Here is a 17,732-nt window from a genome sequence, read left to right as displayed (position 1 = left end):
AGGAGGTGGTAATGATGGAGAGAGAGGTTGTTGTTGGTGGGTTACAGTCGCCAGGACTACGGTGACTATGGCGCTGCCTCACTGGGCAACAGTTGCTATAAAACTGCAGCGCGCAACATTACAGGCAGGTGGGAGGAGATTATAGCGCACCTAAAACTTAATTAAACACAAAACCATCTAATCATTTATTTCTTCATATTATATATAAGGATGTTAAATAAAAAAAGAAACCAAGAGATTACTAACAATTAGTTTCAGGTGCAAAGACGATGTTGTATTCTTTTAATATAAGTCTTTAACTAAGATTTTTGTTTCTCTCAGGCAAATTTTATGAGGATATCCAACCACGATTTAGGACCTCCATAATAACGCTAATAGTGTGACTTCATTACTTCGTTTCTGTACTATCATAATTATGATCTGGCCATATGCTGATGGTGATTCCAGCGTGTAATTCTGTTGTAAGCAATTTTGCAATTTGCAAGATATTATTGTTATTATTTGCATTGTGATCAAAGATAGAAATAGATTAATATATGGTTAATTGTAAATTTTAATAATCCCAGTAACTATTATTTGTTACAGCAAGAATCAAAGTTCTCTCGTAAGGGCTCGAGTCCTTTTCTCTCTCATTGAATGTGTTTAGTTTTCTACAGATACATGTTTTTCCTTTTGCTATTGTGTTTAATCAGACTCAGAATTTAGAGAAGAAATGCTTGTCACTGTTTTATGTTTAGAACAGGCCATGATCCTTTTGGGACCATTTATACTGACAAAACAACAAAAACAAAAACAAAACTAACAAAATATAATAAAACGTGTTTGTTAGGATAACCAAGTGCTGGGATATAATGGGGGATTTTTTGTAAAATTAAAACTGAGTGAATCACTCAATTTATTAACCTGTTAATAAACTGCAATGGGTGCAGATTTGTATTCATAATTGTCCACAGTCGATGCTTTGTGTGTCTTACTCACTACTTGACAGCCATTCTCCACTGTTCTCCTTACTATTTACTGACCACAATTTAGCATTTCTGCCAAAATTCTTACTATCCATTGCATCTCACTTTGTGAACAGATATGTTGTAGTGATGCATATTGTTACTGTGCTACCTCGTGGTCTTTGGTTATGACCTTTCTGACATGCTGCAAAACAATTGGTTGTTTTAGTTAAAAGGCCATAGGCTGTTTTTTATTTTATCGTCAACAAATCACAGGGCCTATGCTAGTAAAAATTTTCAACTTGAAACATGTTATTCACTAAGATCAGATGTTTGATTCAAGTGTTCTGATTTAATTGCTCCCTTAATTTTACGAGGAGCATTTTGGTAATACCTGCACAACTTTAAAACTGGGACAAGTGAACAAACAAAAGACAGCATTGTTAAGAGGCTTCCTACTGCGTAGAAAGCTTAACCAACCACCTGTGTCCACTGCACACTGCACTGCTTTTTTTTTTTTGATTTACAGTACTAAACAGATGCTTTTTAGAAAAGCTGTTGTTGTTGTTGCTAAGCAACTACTGAAACCCCCATCTGAAGCATGACTCTCTTGCTAAAAACTATTTTCAAGTAAAACAGTTTGTTCTTTCAATTTCAAACAAGAAGAAAGCACTGCTGTGAAGACTGTAGCCAAATGGACCCTTGCACGCTTTTTATACTGAAGCACGGCAGTTGGCAGTTAATTATTTTTGTAATTTACATTAGCTTATTGCCTTCATAATTTCCTTGTAATACTTATCACAAAGGAGTCGATCTCTTGTTCCTTTTAACTTTGTCTTGTTTTGCATAATGCAAATGAATCTAGGTATAGTTAATAATCTAACAGAGTCAAACACATAAGAACTGTTACATGAGTTTTCCTTTGAATAAGATTCATCGCTGTTATTTAAAGCAGTTTTATAAATTCACTATTCGTACTTTTTCACATGGTTTCGTGAGCCACAAAAACTCAACAACTCGTACCTTTAATTTTGTATTATATGAGTACTGTGATATTGAATATGTAAAAGCAAGCGTGTGTCCTTGTAAATGATCAGTGTGGTAAGTTTTCAAAAAAAAAAAAAAAGTCAGTCAGAAACTTGAATGAACTGACTCACACAGTGTTTGAGAGCTGCCTAGCAAGAGAACGTTTGATTTACCTTCTCTTTCACAAACTGCTCCCAGTGTAATGATTGCATTTATGTGCCATTGCTTTTGTAAGTTATCATAACCACCAATGTTTTAAATTCTCCATTGGTGTGCCACTTTCATGTTCTATAATATAAATGCTTATAGGTTTGATCTGTGCTCGCATGCATTTGTTTTTGAGTTTTCTTTTAATGTATATACATGCCATAAACCTGCCTTAGACTGCAGATGAAAATTAGCCTGTTCATTCAAATCATTTACACATTTGACCCAAGCACTCGTGTTAATTACTCTCCACTGTTCCTAAAACAAGCAATCCTCCAAACAACAAAACACATAAACACCACGTCGGTGGTTTTGCATGCAAGATGTTAACTGATTTTGAAATCATATGGGTTGCTGCAGATTTAAAAAGTACCTTTATGTCAATTGCGAATACAATATATTTTTGTGCTTGCTTGTTTGCGTGGTAATAAAACTTAAAAACCCTTCCACTACCAGCTCAACCCAAAGCAACCCCCCCCCCCCCCCCCCCCCCCAAAAAAAAAAACAAAAACCCAACAACATGTTTTTAGATGTCCATTTAAAATCAGTGGTGCAGATGAAGGTGTTAGTGTTTGATACACACCAAAGAATCTTCTGAAGTGATCCACATGGTTTATCACAAATAGTAAGGTCATCATTTTCACAAATTCTGGCACACAGGCTCATTTACCAGTTGTGGGTTCCACAATGTCATTTTCTTGCTGTGTGGACACAAACTGTAGTAAGGAAAAAGCTTAATAAAAAATATTTAAAAACATTTAAAATCATTGTTCACTCACAGCTCAAACAACAGCTCATGAACATCATAGTCAAAGGCATTCTTGCTACGTAGTTACACAGCCATGATTCTAAGAAAAAACCTTAATAAACGGTTCCTTGCATACTTTGATCGCAGTGTTCAATATTATGCAAAATGCCAACATAAACTACTCAAAGTGCTCACTACTTGTTGCACACAAGTGAGGAAATAACCTAAATTACTCTAAACATAAAAATCTTCGAGGCACAGACATTAATTTACATTGATTACTGGGAATAGGAGCCTGGGTGTTGAGTCAGACAGTACGGTACATTTACAGGAATTTAGTCGCAGTTGGGTGTAAGAGTCAATTCCTCAATTTTGACTTAACTAGGGGAGCTGTTTTATGATCCAATGTTCTTTTGTAAAAGAAGCTTCCTCCAGGTTCCAGTGTCACGTATGTCTTCTTCTCATTAAACACAGAGCGGTTCAAAAGGAAAGGAACCCACACGTGAGCCAGATCATCCCTCTGTATAGATGCAGGAGATGTGACTTGTGTCCTGGTCCATCACACTGAAGAAATCCCCTCCATGTAATTCTTGATTAGCAGCTAAAGTTTCTGCTTGATAGTGGACACCAAATCCTGCACACACACACACACACACACGGAAATATAAAAATACATGCATTTATGTAGAGGTTATTTAAAGATTTGCTTGATTCACATTGTTAGGATGATTACGAGCTGAAGAGAGGCCGTCATTAAAGGTATGAATGTGCATACGGTCATAAGCAAATATTCCATTAGAGAACAAGCCACATCACCCTTTCATTCTTACTATGACAAAGAGCACAATTTAAGAATGTAGTTTTTAGATACTATAATGCTATAATCCAATAGAAAAGCAGCATTAAACCTAAAAAACAGTTTCTGAACACCTTGTAAACAACACCGTCGTTGTTAAGACTGGGAGGGGGGGAGAGGTAAGGTGATATCTATTTAAAGGTACACAAAGTGAAGCTGCCTGATTATGTCTAACTAGAAAAATCACCAGCCACCTGCTACACATCATAAAAATAAAGATAAACTGCACGATTATTGTGCATGTGAGAAAATCCATTTAAACAGACTGTCAAACCGCCCACACATTTGCTAATAGGCTCTTCACATTCTCAGAAAAAACAACAACAACAAAAAAAAACCTCCCTTCGGGCGTAACTGCGTTTACATGAGTATTTTGACAAACTTGAAGAATAATGTGATTTCAAACCTGGGCTGCGATTTGCCATGTCAGGAGGCTGGCTAACCTGCTTCAAATCACAGCTGTTCTGCAGGGATGTCCCACAGGGAGGATGCGGGAGGCAGGTGGAAGAACAAGGTCTGCACTGGTCCCCAGGGAAGAGCTGGCAAGGGGAAGGATCAACAAACCTGAAATATTTCACAGTAAAATGAATACTCTTGTTTGTAGAATTAAGATCATTTTATATAAATTAGCTTAGCTTAGCTTTTTTTATTTTTATTTTTTTATATATTGCTTGTATTTTACAAACCACTTAAAAGAATGGAGAACATCTCCTGCTGTCATCTCAAACTCAATCTTTGCTACATTCATGTAATGAATGAAGAATTACAGCTTTCACTTCATATGTGGCACGACTTCCCATGCAGCTGGCTTCACCTTTTTCTCTTTTTAATTCTCTGCCTAACATAACTTTTGTTCGCCAGTGAAGACACGTGCGCTCTTTATTTTCTGCTCTGAATGGAAAAGCATGTGCAATGCTGCTAATCTCAGGTTTTTAAGTTACAGAGTTCATGCAGATTCATTCGCTGTGATTGGTAGTTCGTCTAAGCATAACATATGTACTCTGTCGGTACCTAATGATGTATTACACCATGCCATCTACACACTGCAATCTGTGCAGCACAAGCTCATTCATGCTATTATCAACCATCACAGTGTAAGCAAAACAGTCTGCCTGCTTTACTCCAGGCAACGTGCATTTTCTTTTAATCTTCATATATTACTTTCTACCAGTCAGAAATAGTCATCAACATTACTTTTATAAATATACAGGGTTTTTTGTAATTGCAGAAAGAGTACATTTAAATATCATCCAAGGCCCACTGCAGTCTACTCCTCTGCTTTTATTTGGGCCAAGTAACACATTAGCATGTCTGCTTGTGTCTATCAAGTTTATCAAGTATAAACAGGCCAAAGCTTGCAGACAATCCACAGACTGAGTGGAAACTGAAAGGAAACACAGAAAAGTGTACAAAAATGGCAACCAGGATTTTACAATTGATTTAACGTCTAAAAGGTAATTACAGCACCCTCTCCTCCCATTCAACCTTAAATTGTATTTTTGGGGATTTTATGATTCACTTATTGAATTCCTCAGCTACTCTTGTCGGTGGCTATAGCATCCATTAATGCTAGCAGTTGAGACCAATGAGGCAAAGTAAGGTTTTCTTTCACATGCTGAATGTCCACACCGCGTCCTGCAGTGAATGCTTCGGCCTACCGCTGATATTAGGACAATAAATGCCAGCAAGGAGTCGTGAGCATCTGGCTGCTCGGGACGACAGAAATCCTTTATCACATGCATTGAAGTGTATAGATGAAGGGATGTTTTCCTATGGGTCCACAAGTAAAATGAGTTGCTGGTCACCCCCCCCCCCCCCCAAAAAAAAAGAAAAAAAAGAAAAAAAAGAAAGAAGCCTCTCCTCTGCCATATGATCCACCCACACACCAAATAAAAAAAGAACGGCAACAACAAGAACAAAAAACAACTAGCCTTTGGACTCCTTCATCAGGGTGGTTTCTTTTAAACTTATTCTGATTATGAGCTTAGAGTCTTGAATCCATGACAACCAATGTTTAAGTCGACTGTTTCAGTTAATCAAGAGAGAGAAACAGAGAGAGAGAAAGGTTTGTGAAGAATTTAAATCAGTCATGGTTAGACTTCTAACTGTGCCAGTGGGAATACAAAATGAAAAGACAACACCAATACTGAAGCTAATGTGTTTTAATTTCACAGTATTAAATATAAAACATGAAAATGAAGCTATTCCTATAACAGTGAGATGATTATAATGACATTAAACAAAATCTAGATGGAGCAGTACCTATAATTATCTTGCAAGGAGGAGGAGATCAACAGACCCAGGTGAGGATTGCTGCAGGAGTCTTCTCCCTGTGGAGCAGCTGAGGAACAGGGATGACAGACACTTCAGGGCTGTCCACCACAGCCTAAATCTAATGGATAAACCTATTATGTGCACATGGTTGCAGGGACATATGCTTACTTTACACCCCCCCCCCCCCCCCCCCCCCCCCCCTTTAATGCAAAGATAGAGATATATATATATATAACTTTGCATTAATGCAAAGAGCTACAGCTTACACATACCGGAGTATGACTCATGGGAGGCACCAGGCGATAGGCTCAAGTTGTTGTCTAGCTTTGCGAGAGGAGAGAGGCTTGGCTGCAGAGGGTGGATGGTTAAACAGTCTGTCAGGGTGTCCTGGGTCACATCAGCAGTGGATTTTATCTATACAAATAAAAAGTAAACACAAACAACATAAGGAGTGATGATAACAGTTCAGTATTGGCATTGTTGTAATAGTTAGTGTCTAGTTCTACAGCTATTAAACATTTATAATGAATAGTTTTGAAATGTTATGAAATAATGTGTGATGAGCTTTAGTTTTCTTTTTATGTGTGAGTAAAACACCTTCAAGTCTCTCATATTTGACATTATTTTCATGCCTGATGTGACAGGTCACATTGAGCACTTGTTATTTTTTGAATGTTTAAATGCTAACATGGAAAGTCAGTCATACAGAGTGAAGTTTAGCTATTATTTTCTATGAAAATAAACAAAAGCTATATTAAGGTTAATTCAAAGCATCTTCAGTGGGAATCCGGCCAAGATATGACGCATGCCAAACCATTCTGGACCTAGTTTCATCACTTCAGTATCTGAGAAAGCCCTTTTAATTGTACTTTGGACTCAAGCCCATTTACGGCCTTCATAAATTCACAAAGACGGAGAAAAAAAAGGCTATAAGATCCTCGTGAGTGTTGCTATATTGTATATGGCAAAGATTCTGCACGTGTCGTTAATCTCAAACAAATATAAAATCCAGCTGTTCTTGAAAATCACATGTACAACAAAGATTCGTTATTTAACTTCTAAATGAAAAAAGTTGAGAAGATGCAAGACTTTTATAAAGTGTCACCTTTTTTTAGTAACAACTTATCTTCTTTTGTCCGTATCTATGGCGACAGAAACTTTGGGTGCTAAAGAGCATCGCTCCCATTCGTGGCAAAATCCAAACTGCAACACTTGTGGGCTCTAAAGACAAACTATATAATGGAGTGGCCTTAAGTGTAAAATAAAGGCTGCGAAATAGAACAAACTACAAAACTGCATGTAGCTTTTGTGCACGTTATGCCAATGTTAACATAAGTATATTGCTAGTTATTTTTATTTAACAGCTTGCACACCTACATGTAAGTTAATAAAAGTTAAGTTGAAGTGAAGTACATTTTTCTGCGTACGTTTAAGTTGCAGAGTAAACAGAGTGGGATGGAAGGCACTTCACATTGAGTTAATTAAGATAAAAGAAAGCACAATGAAATGAAACGTGTAGCTCTCTCATTAACGTGGTCTCTTCTCTCTTCATAATTTAACAATTGAAAAAAAGTGTGGTAGTCCTCACTCACTGAGGTTCACATAAGGTCTTTTATTAATCCAGTTTAATTTTTCAGTCAGTGATCGGTACGTTGTTCACTCAGTGTGATGTTTCTGGGTATTAATACTCTGCATTGTAAGTAATGTATTGGCAAGAACAACTCTCTTTGCAGTGTTATGGAGACATGGTACTTGCCTTCTTTCGTAAGTGTCGTTCTTTTGTTGAGTGGGATTTCATATGTTTCCTCAAGGAGCTGGGATCAGTGTAACGCTTTGCACAGCCAGGCACCTGGCATGCATATGGCTTCTGCACAAGCACGTATAAACACACACGTAAGCCCGCGATGATGCAAATTACTGAAATACCATGCATAATTGTACATATGTTGTTGCTGGGTTGCCACTCACTGTGTCCAGGTGTGTACGCTGGTGCTTAGCTCTGTCACTCGAGTTGCTGAAAGCCTTGTGGCAGCCTGGGTGCTGACAAAGGTAAGGTTTTTCCCCCGTGTGGCTACGCAGGTGGATCTTTAGATTTTCGAGCCGAGAGAAAGCCTTGTTGCAACCTTCGAACTGAAAATACAGTAAAAGTGTTTTCACAGATTAGCAGCATTTTAAATAGCACTTTAAAAAAAATAGTCCAATGTGTTGTTGAGTATGTGTTTGGCATATCAGTGTCTGACAAAAGGCAGCTGACCTAAGAGAGCGAAGAAATACTGAACAGAAAATTTACTGTCCATTATTTTTAGCTGACATTCAAGTAAGCCTTACTGTTCACTGCTAGTTTCATGGATGACTGGAGATGAGCTCTGAATCAGTAACACCTCAGAATGGACAAATACTTGGGGGAGACTGAGGTGATTTTACAGCAAGTTTGTTATGTAATCAGAATTAGAACTTGCTGTAGTGAACAGCAAGTTCAGTTTTTAATATCATGCAAGAACACTGTCATCTACGTACAAAGGTTGTAATCATTGTGTGGAATTGTACATATAAATCAAATGTTTTGAAAAATGGTCTTGAGTGTTTGGAAAGCGTTAGGATTTATTTTTGTTGGAAAAAAGGCACATACAACTACAGTCCACTGAAAAAGTATTTGATCCCTTTTTCATTTCTTAGTTTTTGCACATTTGTCACTCTTGAGTGTTTCAGATAATCAAACAAATTTTAATATTAGACAAATATAACCCAAGTGAATAAAAATGGTTTTAAATAATGATTTTGGTTATTAAGGGAAAAAAAACTATCCAAACCTACCTGGCCCTGTGTGAAAAAGTAACTGCCCCTCCCCTCCGAGTTAACTGCTTAACCACATTTTTTGGGGGGAAAGCTGAGTATAGTGACCTTTTTCACATATATAGGACCTGGTAGCCCTGGATAGCTTTTTTCCTTAACAAAATAAATCATAAAAGCATGATTTATATAGCATTTTGTATTTACTCAGGTAATCTTTCCTAATATTAAGATAATCTGAAATATTTAGGTGTGACAAATTTGCAAAAGTACTAGAAATTAAGAGGAATAATTATATATAATTATATATAAAAATATAATTAATAATAATAACAGAATGGTAATCCATTCAACAAGCCCTCGCTCTCTATGCTCAACCTTGGGAAACAGTAAAAGCTCTTGAAAAGATCATTCTTTGTCAAAATAAACTTTTTTTTTTTTTTAAATAAACCCTTCTCCTCTGAAGCTCTGCATCATAGTCCCCCCCCCCGGTTTACATTTCTCACAAATACAAAATTTGAGGTAAATTAATACCTTTGATGCTGGTAGCAACACCAGCAGGGGTCAGTGTTTCTACACTCATACATCTATTGTTTTTGTTCTTGTGTGTTTTCAATCTTCTGCCTTGTATCACCTTGACAGCAGTTGGTTGCAACAAAAAAAAAAAGAAAAAAGTAAAAGAAAAAAGTTGACTTTTTAGTAGACTTGATAGATTTACTGTAAATCTGATGACTAAAAATTAAAGAAATACACTGCAACAGCATCATACACATGACCTCCCACATGCTCAGTGGCTGGAGTTTCTGGAAAATACTAATGCCCTGGTAATTCCAACGAAGAAAACAACTACTTCTGCAGTATAATGTGACCACACTGACTTCATTGTGGAAATATGTGACTCATCAAAGCTTGTCTTTGGTAAGGCCAGGACCTTACTCTCCTTCTTCCTGCTCACAGGGGGGTTTGGAATGTCTTTAGTAAGCCTCATGGACAAAACACATAGACCATGTCTGATATTGTTATTTTTCCTCCAACACTGAATTCCTCACATACTGATACCTCTCAGTCATCACTGCCGAGGCTAAATTAATTGCTAATCTTTTTTCATCACGACTGCTAATTATTATCAACATCTATTCTCTAGAACACTAACGAGCACATACTGTTTGCAATTAACCTCACAACAACATATTTTTCACATCACAGTTTGCTAAATGTTTCCAGCAAAACTATTGTTCCAACTCGCTGTTATGCCGATCATTTTTTGCACGTTGCACGGAAGCTGGAAAACGCATTTGGTCCAGGCTGCCGAAGACCGGATACAAAGAATTCGTAATAATTTCTTCAGGCAAATTCACTGCATTAAAAACGTAACAAAACGGTACAATGGAACAACCAATCAAATGCTTTACATAACCTCTTTCAGTGCATGAGAATAATGGAGCACTCTTTCCAATTCTGATTGTTCCCTTACAAAGGGTTGCATTGGCAAAATAGACCAATCCTAAATACACGGTAAAGAAAAGAATTAACAAAATACCCCCAAACCAAATTGCCTCTAGAAAAAAAAACAGCACAGACAGAGATAAATAGTCTCTCAGAGCCACAGTGGACAGACAAGTGAGAACCAGCATGCAGCTGAATCCCTGCCAGGACTCCAGGACTATCTGAAGGGAAGGTAACTGTGTAACTCTCTTTCTTTCTGTCTGTCTCACGAAGCTCTCATAAAGCATAGGGGGCTTTTTAGTCTGTAACAAGGGACATTTGGCCTGAAAAGAAAGCAGTATGGCTCCTCAGTGTTGATGAGTGTTACAGCCAGCTTCTGACAGGCCCTGGCAGGTACTAATGCCCTGGCTGAACAATGACAGCTCCAGTCTGTGCCAGCAGACTCTGCCCGGTGCCCAGTGTTACTCTGAGGTCAATTCACTCTGGAATCCACTCTTCGCTGTTTCACAAGTGATATTTCTGCTCCTTTCTTGATCGTATTGACTACTATTGTTTTTTCTCTCTCTGCCGTCACTTACTTCTAAATTTCACATGGAATTTAACATTTTAAGTGAGACTCTGCAGCCTCTCAGAAAAACACAAACAAACAAAAATAATATGAATTATTTTGAAGTGATGACTGAGTTAGATCACTCTGAACTATTGTAAAAATGGCTCTTAAAATGTTGCCAGACCTGAAATCTCATCAGGCATGCCTTTAGTGGCATTGGCAAGTGATCAGGTTACAAGTGGCTCATGTAAGGACATTTAAAGTGAAGAAACTCCAATTTCATCATCATACATCGAAAAAAGACACTGGCTGATATTGAAGGAAAAGCAAGAAAAATTAATTCTTTTTTTTACTTGATATACACTATTATCAATCTGTCATATTTCAAATTCTGATTAATGAAAATTAGGTAAGGTAAGTAAGATGGATATATTTTTTAAATTATTACGTTCAGAGTTGTGGTGATATTAGAAAACACTGCTTCCACAATGTACAAGCGACTCATACCAGAGAACGAGGCATGTCTCTACCACCTGAGGAGCCATGCAATCTGTGCAAACAGCACAGAATATATATAAAAAAACGAATAAATAAAAATAATCCTGCTGCCACATCATTGCTGTGAAAATCTGTTGTTTGGACTCAAACTATCCCTTTAAAATCTTACATGCTTAAATCATAGAGACGCACAAACCCAGGCATACATTAACAAACTCATCAATCATCATTAAACAGACTGTCAGATATCAGGTGCAAGTCTGGGCCTGCCCTATCTTTACTGTGTAACAAGAGCTACCTCTTTGTTGTGGTGCGGGCTTGAACATTTCATAAACCTATAAAGCATTTTTTTTTACCTGCCAGTAATTCCCTGAGAAAAGCAAGGCTCTACATCCTGGATGTCAGTTTCTCTAAATATAAATGTATCAGTTGCTCTCCTAACTTTTCTCACTTTGTTCTAATATCTAGCAAAAACCTTATTAATAACCTTTGAATTGTTTTCTGGTTAATGAATATGTTCATATAAGCAGAGAAAAAAAAGAATGAATTACAGCAATAATGTTTAGCCATGACCTTAAATAAAAATATCTTATTAAGGCACATGCGCAATACGTTTAAATGTGTTTTCTCCATATTCTTAGAATTATTCTGTTGCAGACGTCGTATCAGTTCTGCTTTTAGGAAGTAGGCTGTACCCACTGGATTGAATCATTATTGAATGATTACAGGGAATGCAAACCCATCCAATGATTGCAGCCCCATGGCAACAGACCTGGTTTCAACTAATAAGTGAGTATTTTGGATCAAAAGGTCGACAGCAGGCATGCACGCTGTTAAAAATTAACTTGATGAAAGCAGCGACATGAAGCATGTTTGGCCGGTGGTTTGTTAATTAATCAACTTACTTTGGTATTTTCACAGCGAGAGTGATGACAAAGCAAAGCAGATAATACAATTCAAACATTTTATTTTACCTGCCTGACTATAAGTAAAAGTGAAGAAGTGTTGATAGTATCAACCTTTTTATTACTTTGGTTTAAAATTTAATATTTCAACAATTACCAAACGTGTTGGGTCCAGACATTTAATGGTCCGAGGTAACATATTCTACTGATTTTAGTAGTTTGACATTTATGTCTTTTCATAAAACATCTCAACAAATAGTGGCTGAAGAGAGCCACATTATCCAGGCAATGAGTCCTCACTACTTCAGCGATCCCCTTGAACCAACCCTCATTTCTTTATATTTTGCCAGACTTTGTTGTAATTTTTTTTTAAAGTGGTCTTGAGTAATAGTTCTCCAGGCTTTCAAAGTTTTCTTTGGACATTAATTGCTTTTTTAAAAACTCATTTTCAGTTTTAATCCTTGTACCTGTTTCTTAAGCCACTTGACATCGATTTATGAATCATACAAGACTAAATAGTGACCTTACTCAAGGGATGAACAGGTTGTACTCAACAAAGAACAAATTTTAAATTGTATCTTTGTGCACTTCTTTACTAGCAGCCTGTCACAAAAACATGCAATTTGTTCCCATTTCTTTAGTAAAACTGAATAACTGAAAAAGATAAGTCCATGGAAAATGCCAAAAAATAAAATTGTATTTTTTTTCTGATGTGAAGGACAAAAGAAAAAGTTGCAAACTTAAAAAAAAAAGGCCAAACTCTAAAGCAGAACAGTATCTAAAAGTCACGTCCTTAAAAAACAGAAAAAATTTCCAGCAAAAACCGGGCATAGGACCTAAGAGATCCATCTGGCCCTTCAGTTGGTCCATCTACTGTTCATTGAAGCCTCATCAGAAATTCTTAAGGAAGGGAGAAAAGGGTGAAGTATGCCAAATTACACAAGAACTGGCCTGAAAATCAGTAGCAACAAGTCTTGTGAAGAAATTGCTCCATACTTTAAATTAAATTATTTTCCTCACCAATATGAAAAATGTCAGGAGACAGGTACAACAGTTAGTGCCTATAGTCATCTGTCTCTGTTATGGTGTTGGTGATGGTCACAGTGTCAACACAAAAAATACTATCACCAAGTACCAGATTTTAATCCACCATGCAGTGCTATATGGAAAGGAACTGACTGCCAGTGGCTTCATATTCCAGCATGACTCTGATGGCAAACACACTGCCAGTTCAATGAATGCATGCCCAAACTATCAGTCATGGATTGGCCTCCGCAGTGCCCGGAGCTCGACATTATTGAAGCACTTTGGGATCATTGTGAAAGTGAACAGAACAAAAAGTAAAACGCATTGAACGTCCTCCAAGAACTCTGTAGAACTATTACAAAGACTACTTAAATAAATCACATGAAAGCTGCCTAAGAGAGTTCAATCCATTATGAAGAATAAAGGTGAATAACAGCGATCATACCAAATATTGATTTTCAAGCTCATCAGAATTGTATAAACTGTCTTTTTGCCTCATGAACTAATTTTCCATGTATGTCTGAGCATGTTTAAATTAGTCACTGCGCCTGTTTCCAATTTTCCAAGCAAAATATAAAGAAATGCAGGGTGGCTCAAGCTGTTTACTACAGGAAATTGTCCACTGAAAAGGCAACATAAAACTTGATATAACTAGACATATTGGCTATTGTTATTGATCATCAACCTTTTTCTCCTGTACTGCCAGACATTAAAAATTTTAAAGTATCTTTAGAGCTAACCTTATTATAATATTTTCAGAGGGTTTTGTGGTCTTATGAGGATGACTTGTAACTACCATTATCCCAACAGGCCAATTTAGAAGAAACTAGAAGATGTTATCACAAATTTTTGTATTACAATTTTTCTGTTAAAAGCTTATGAAAAGATAATATCTGCTTAATATTTACATGTTATCATTTAGCTCAAAGCACAGCCTGAATTGAAATCTCTGAGTGAATACAACAACGGCAAAGATGGTGGTAGAAGTATAATTTTTTACTGGTAAATGATGGCTGCCAAGTTTTGTGACTTACTTCTAGAAGGAATTTGGTGCAACAATGTGAATATGGACTCATAGACTTGTTTTTACATTGGATTTTGACTCTAGGATGGAAAAAACAACCAGTAAATAGATTATTAAACCGCAACAGATCTAAGAGAATTACATCACTTATCTCGGAGACACAAATCTTCAATCAATAATCATGGATGGATAAAGTCTGTCTCACTAGCCAAACAGCTCCTGACTACAGGGCATCAACCTCCCCAGAACCACCGCCAAGTTTGTCAGATGGTGACCTGGCAAACTCCTGGCAGCTGACAGGCAGAGTCGCTACGAGAGGGCTGTGGTGCCATGCCAGATCTAAAGTTCTGTTCTGTGCCTCCTTTGTGCTGATATAATACGGATATAATGGAGTTAACTCCCATGTCAATTATCACAGAGCTGTGCTAATTATTCCATGGCTTAAGTTAGAAGAAGAGAGGGACCCTATATTTCTGATCTAAACACTGGCTATAAACTCAGAGCACATGAAGGAATTTGCTGGAAACTAGGCACGGTGGCTTTGAAGCAACAATCCGAACTGAAAGCAGCGAGCCTTGACATTCATTGTCTACTTGCTTTGACTGTATTTACTCAGTTTTTTTCACCAGTTGAGTAAAATAAATATTCATCTGATTAAAAGCAAGCTTTGCTATCTGCGTGTTGTTTCAAGTGAGATAGCGTGCAGCATTTTTGTTTTTTCAAAAGGCAATGAAAAAAAAAGTAAAATATTGAATTTAGTTGCATGAAAACTTGAATGAATATAGAAATGTCTGCAAGATATACCGAGCATTTGTTGGGTTTTTCTCCTGAATGGACCCTCATGTGGATAAGAAGCTTGTATCGTGCATTGAATGGCTTGAAGTTGCGTGGACAGGCTGCCCAGTAACATGTGAAATCCTCAGCCTTCCGCTGGTCCACATGCAGCTTTTCTATGTGCCTTACCAACTCCTCCTTTTGGTCATAAACTGCATTGCAGTCCAACCACCTGCAGCAGTGAGCCCCATACTCCTCCAGTTCTCCTTCTTCTTCCTCCAGCATTGGAATCTGGGGTAAAAAACTGACCCCGTGCCTGGGATGGACTGGGGGAATGGCACCCTTTGTGACAGGCTCCTGAGTAAGGGGCTTTTTTTTGCACTGATGTCTGGAGAGGTGAATGTGCTGGTGTGAGTAGTAGGGTGGTGGAGGCCCATGTGGAGGAGTGGATTCTGAGACAGGAGTCAACAGCGATGGGTCTAACTGTAGAGGTAGCAGCATTTTATTGGCGGCTGGGCTGCAGCTGTCTGAGGTCTTCTCCAGCACCCCTTCTTCATCTGGGAGGCACTGCTGTTCCACCACCATGTTAGCCATCTGGCTTTCCAGGCCCATTCCCTCCTCAAGCATCTGCATATTTCCACATGTCGACTGCGGGGCCAGAGCTTGTGAAGAGCCTGTCATGCTGTACAGATGGCTCTGTGGGATGCAGCGGCCTCTCACGCCCAGGAAGTGACCGTAACTCTCAGACTGAACAGGTGAGAGTGTGGGGTGGGAGGCTGGAGAGGTATAACCGTTGATATATGCTACAAGTGAGGTAGGTGATGTGCGTATAATGGAGTTAAAATCTATACCCATGACATCTGACAAAGGCGACATGGAGAGTGCTCTCTTCTTAGCGCGTGTCTGTCTGGGGCTTCCGGCCTCACCTGCAAAGAGGTATGAAGGCAAGGAGGCAGAAGTGCTTGTGCCACCGGATATGGTCGTGCCCGACATGGCTGTGCCAGGAGAAAGGCTGAGCTGCTCGCCGCCCTCGCTGGCTTGGGCAGAGCACTGAGGTAATCCCAGAGGAGGAAGCACACGGTAACCATATGGCCAGTCATGTCTGCCACTAAACATTGACTGTGTTTCAAACAGACTGAGGGTGGTGGATGCCAAGGATTCTCTGGACAGTAAGGACCTGAAAAAAACGGTTGTGATTCACTTGAGCAACACTCTTAACTCTTTTATCGGCACATAACATTTACTGATATCACTCACCTGGTGTCAGAGTAGGGAACCGGCACACTGTGAGACTGCAGAGGAGGGTGAGGCACTGCGGGTCCTGCAGTATATGGCTGGCCTTTGACAAGAGCCATGGGACTGCTGGTCACTGTTACATTAACAGCAGCTGCTTGACCAAATACATCCATGGTAGGCCCAGACAGAGAGCAATCTGCTGGACACAAGCCCAGAATTAAATAAGCAAAATATCCACAAGGGATATGCAAGCTAAGCAAAAACAAATGTTCACAAATCAGTTTAAAGCTTTGCAATAACATTACGCCACTGTCAGGAAAAGCCACTGAGAACAATAATTCAAACTGAAATACCGCACATTAAGTGGGCTGTTCTTTAACTAATATTATAGAGCAGATTATTTCCCTCACCAACCAGGACAGAGACACTATCTGCTCTGTTAATCACTAATGAGCTCTTCATCTGCTTGCACTTTTCTGTGGAAAACTGCACTTTTAGGCCCTGTGCTTGGTAAATTGTTAGTAAATATGAGAACAAGATGTCTAACAAAAGGAAAAAAAATACAGAAGATGTCAAGAATGCAGAGGAAAAGTACACCTTTGGCTCCAGGGAAGGGAAGAAGTTTGAAAACATTATTGCTATTGTTTTATTTTTTATTTTTTTATGGGATATGTGCACCCTGATTTCTCAGTTAAAATTGAGACAGATTGTGTGCTGAGCTGGGCTTTCAGAGTATTGCACTGTTTTAAAGCTAGAAAGTCTCATTTACATTTTCCTCACACAAGTGGGTTAGTTACAGTTGGGTAGACTTTTTTTTTTTTTTTACCTTTAAAGCTGTCAGAGAGTCTTGTCTGTATGGCAGTTGCCCCTTTTGTGTTTATAGGATGTTGAGTAGGTGGTTGCTGGTGTGGGGATCTACTCGGCATGTTGAGATGTTTTCCATTGGTCAACACCTGTCTGCGAAGACTCAGGCTTGGCAGCATAACATGAGTTTCACCCTGTTCTTCAGAGGCAAAGGAATGAACCGTCCCTCTTTTCACTTTCTGCATTCTCCCAGAAGAGGAACTAAGGTTGCTCTGCTGAGAGGAAGATACAGGCATCCTGATGGACTGGGACTGGTGTCCTCTGATCACACTTAGCGATGGGGACACACTACAAGGTGACACCAGGAGCTGACACCCTTTCCCGCTCATGGCTATGACAGATTTCCCAAAAGTCTGGAGTGCAGAAGGAAGCTGATTCAAGTAGTTGTGTTTGCTTTATACAGAAACCGGTAAACCAAGGCTCACACCTAGGAAATAACCCAAGCACAACAAAACATAAAACATACTGTATGTGTGCAATAACATATCTAAATAAAGCATTTTAAAAGTAAACCAACAATGTACAGTCTGTGTACTTTGGCACAGAACGACTCAACCATAACTA

General features: G+C 38.5%; 1 protein-coding gene across 1 annotated transcript; it reads right to left on the bottom strand.

The window, feature by feature from the left end:
* Positions 1-3,437: 3,437 nt before the first annotated feature.
* Positions 3,438-17,497, bottom strand: glis3 (GLIS family zinc finger 3). The gene is made up of 9 exons (XM_085358270.1): positions 17,131-17,497; positions 16,326-16,503; positions 15,099-16,245; positions 8,024-8,185; positions 7,812-7,922; positions 6,328-6,469; positions 6,044-6,122; positions 4,188-4,345; positions 3,438-3,559 (listed from the first exon to the last, which is right to left on the bottom strand). Exons 1-9 carry the CDS (start codon positions 17,495-17,497, stop codon positions 3,438-3,440), a joined length of 2,466 nt encoding a protein of 821 aa, XP_085214396.1.
* Between the last annotated feature and the right edge of the window lie 235 nt (positions 17,498-17,732).

This window comes from Diplotaxodon limnothrissa, linkage group LG7 (genome assembly GCF_057381915.1).
Source record: "Diplotaxodon limnothrissa isolate DT_005_m linkage group LG7, D_limnothrissa_male_GT1.1, whole genome shotgun sequence".
Lineage (NCBI taxonomy): Eukaryota > Metazoa > Chordata > Actinopteri > Cichliformes > Cichlidae > Diplotaxodon > Diplotaxodon limnothrissa.
This window is presented reverse-complemented; position numbering and strand designations above follow the sequence as displayed.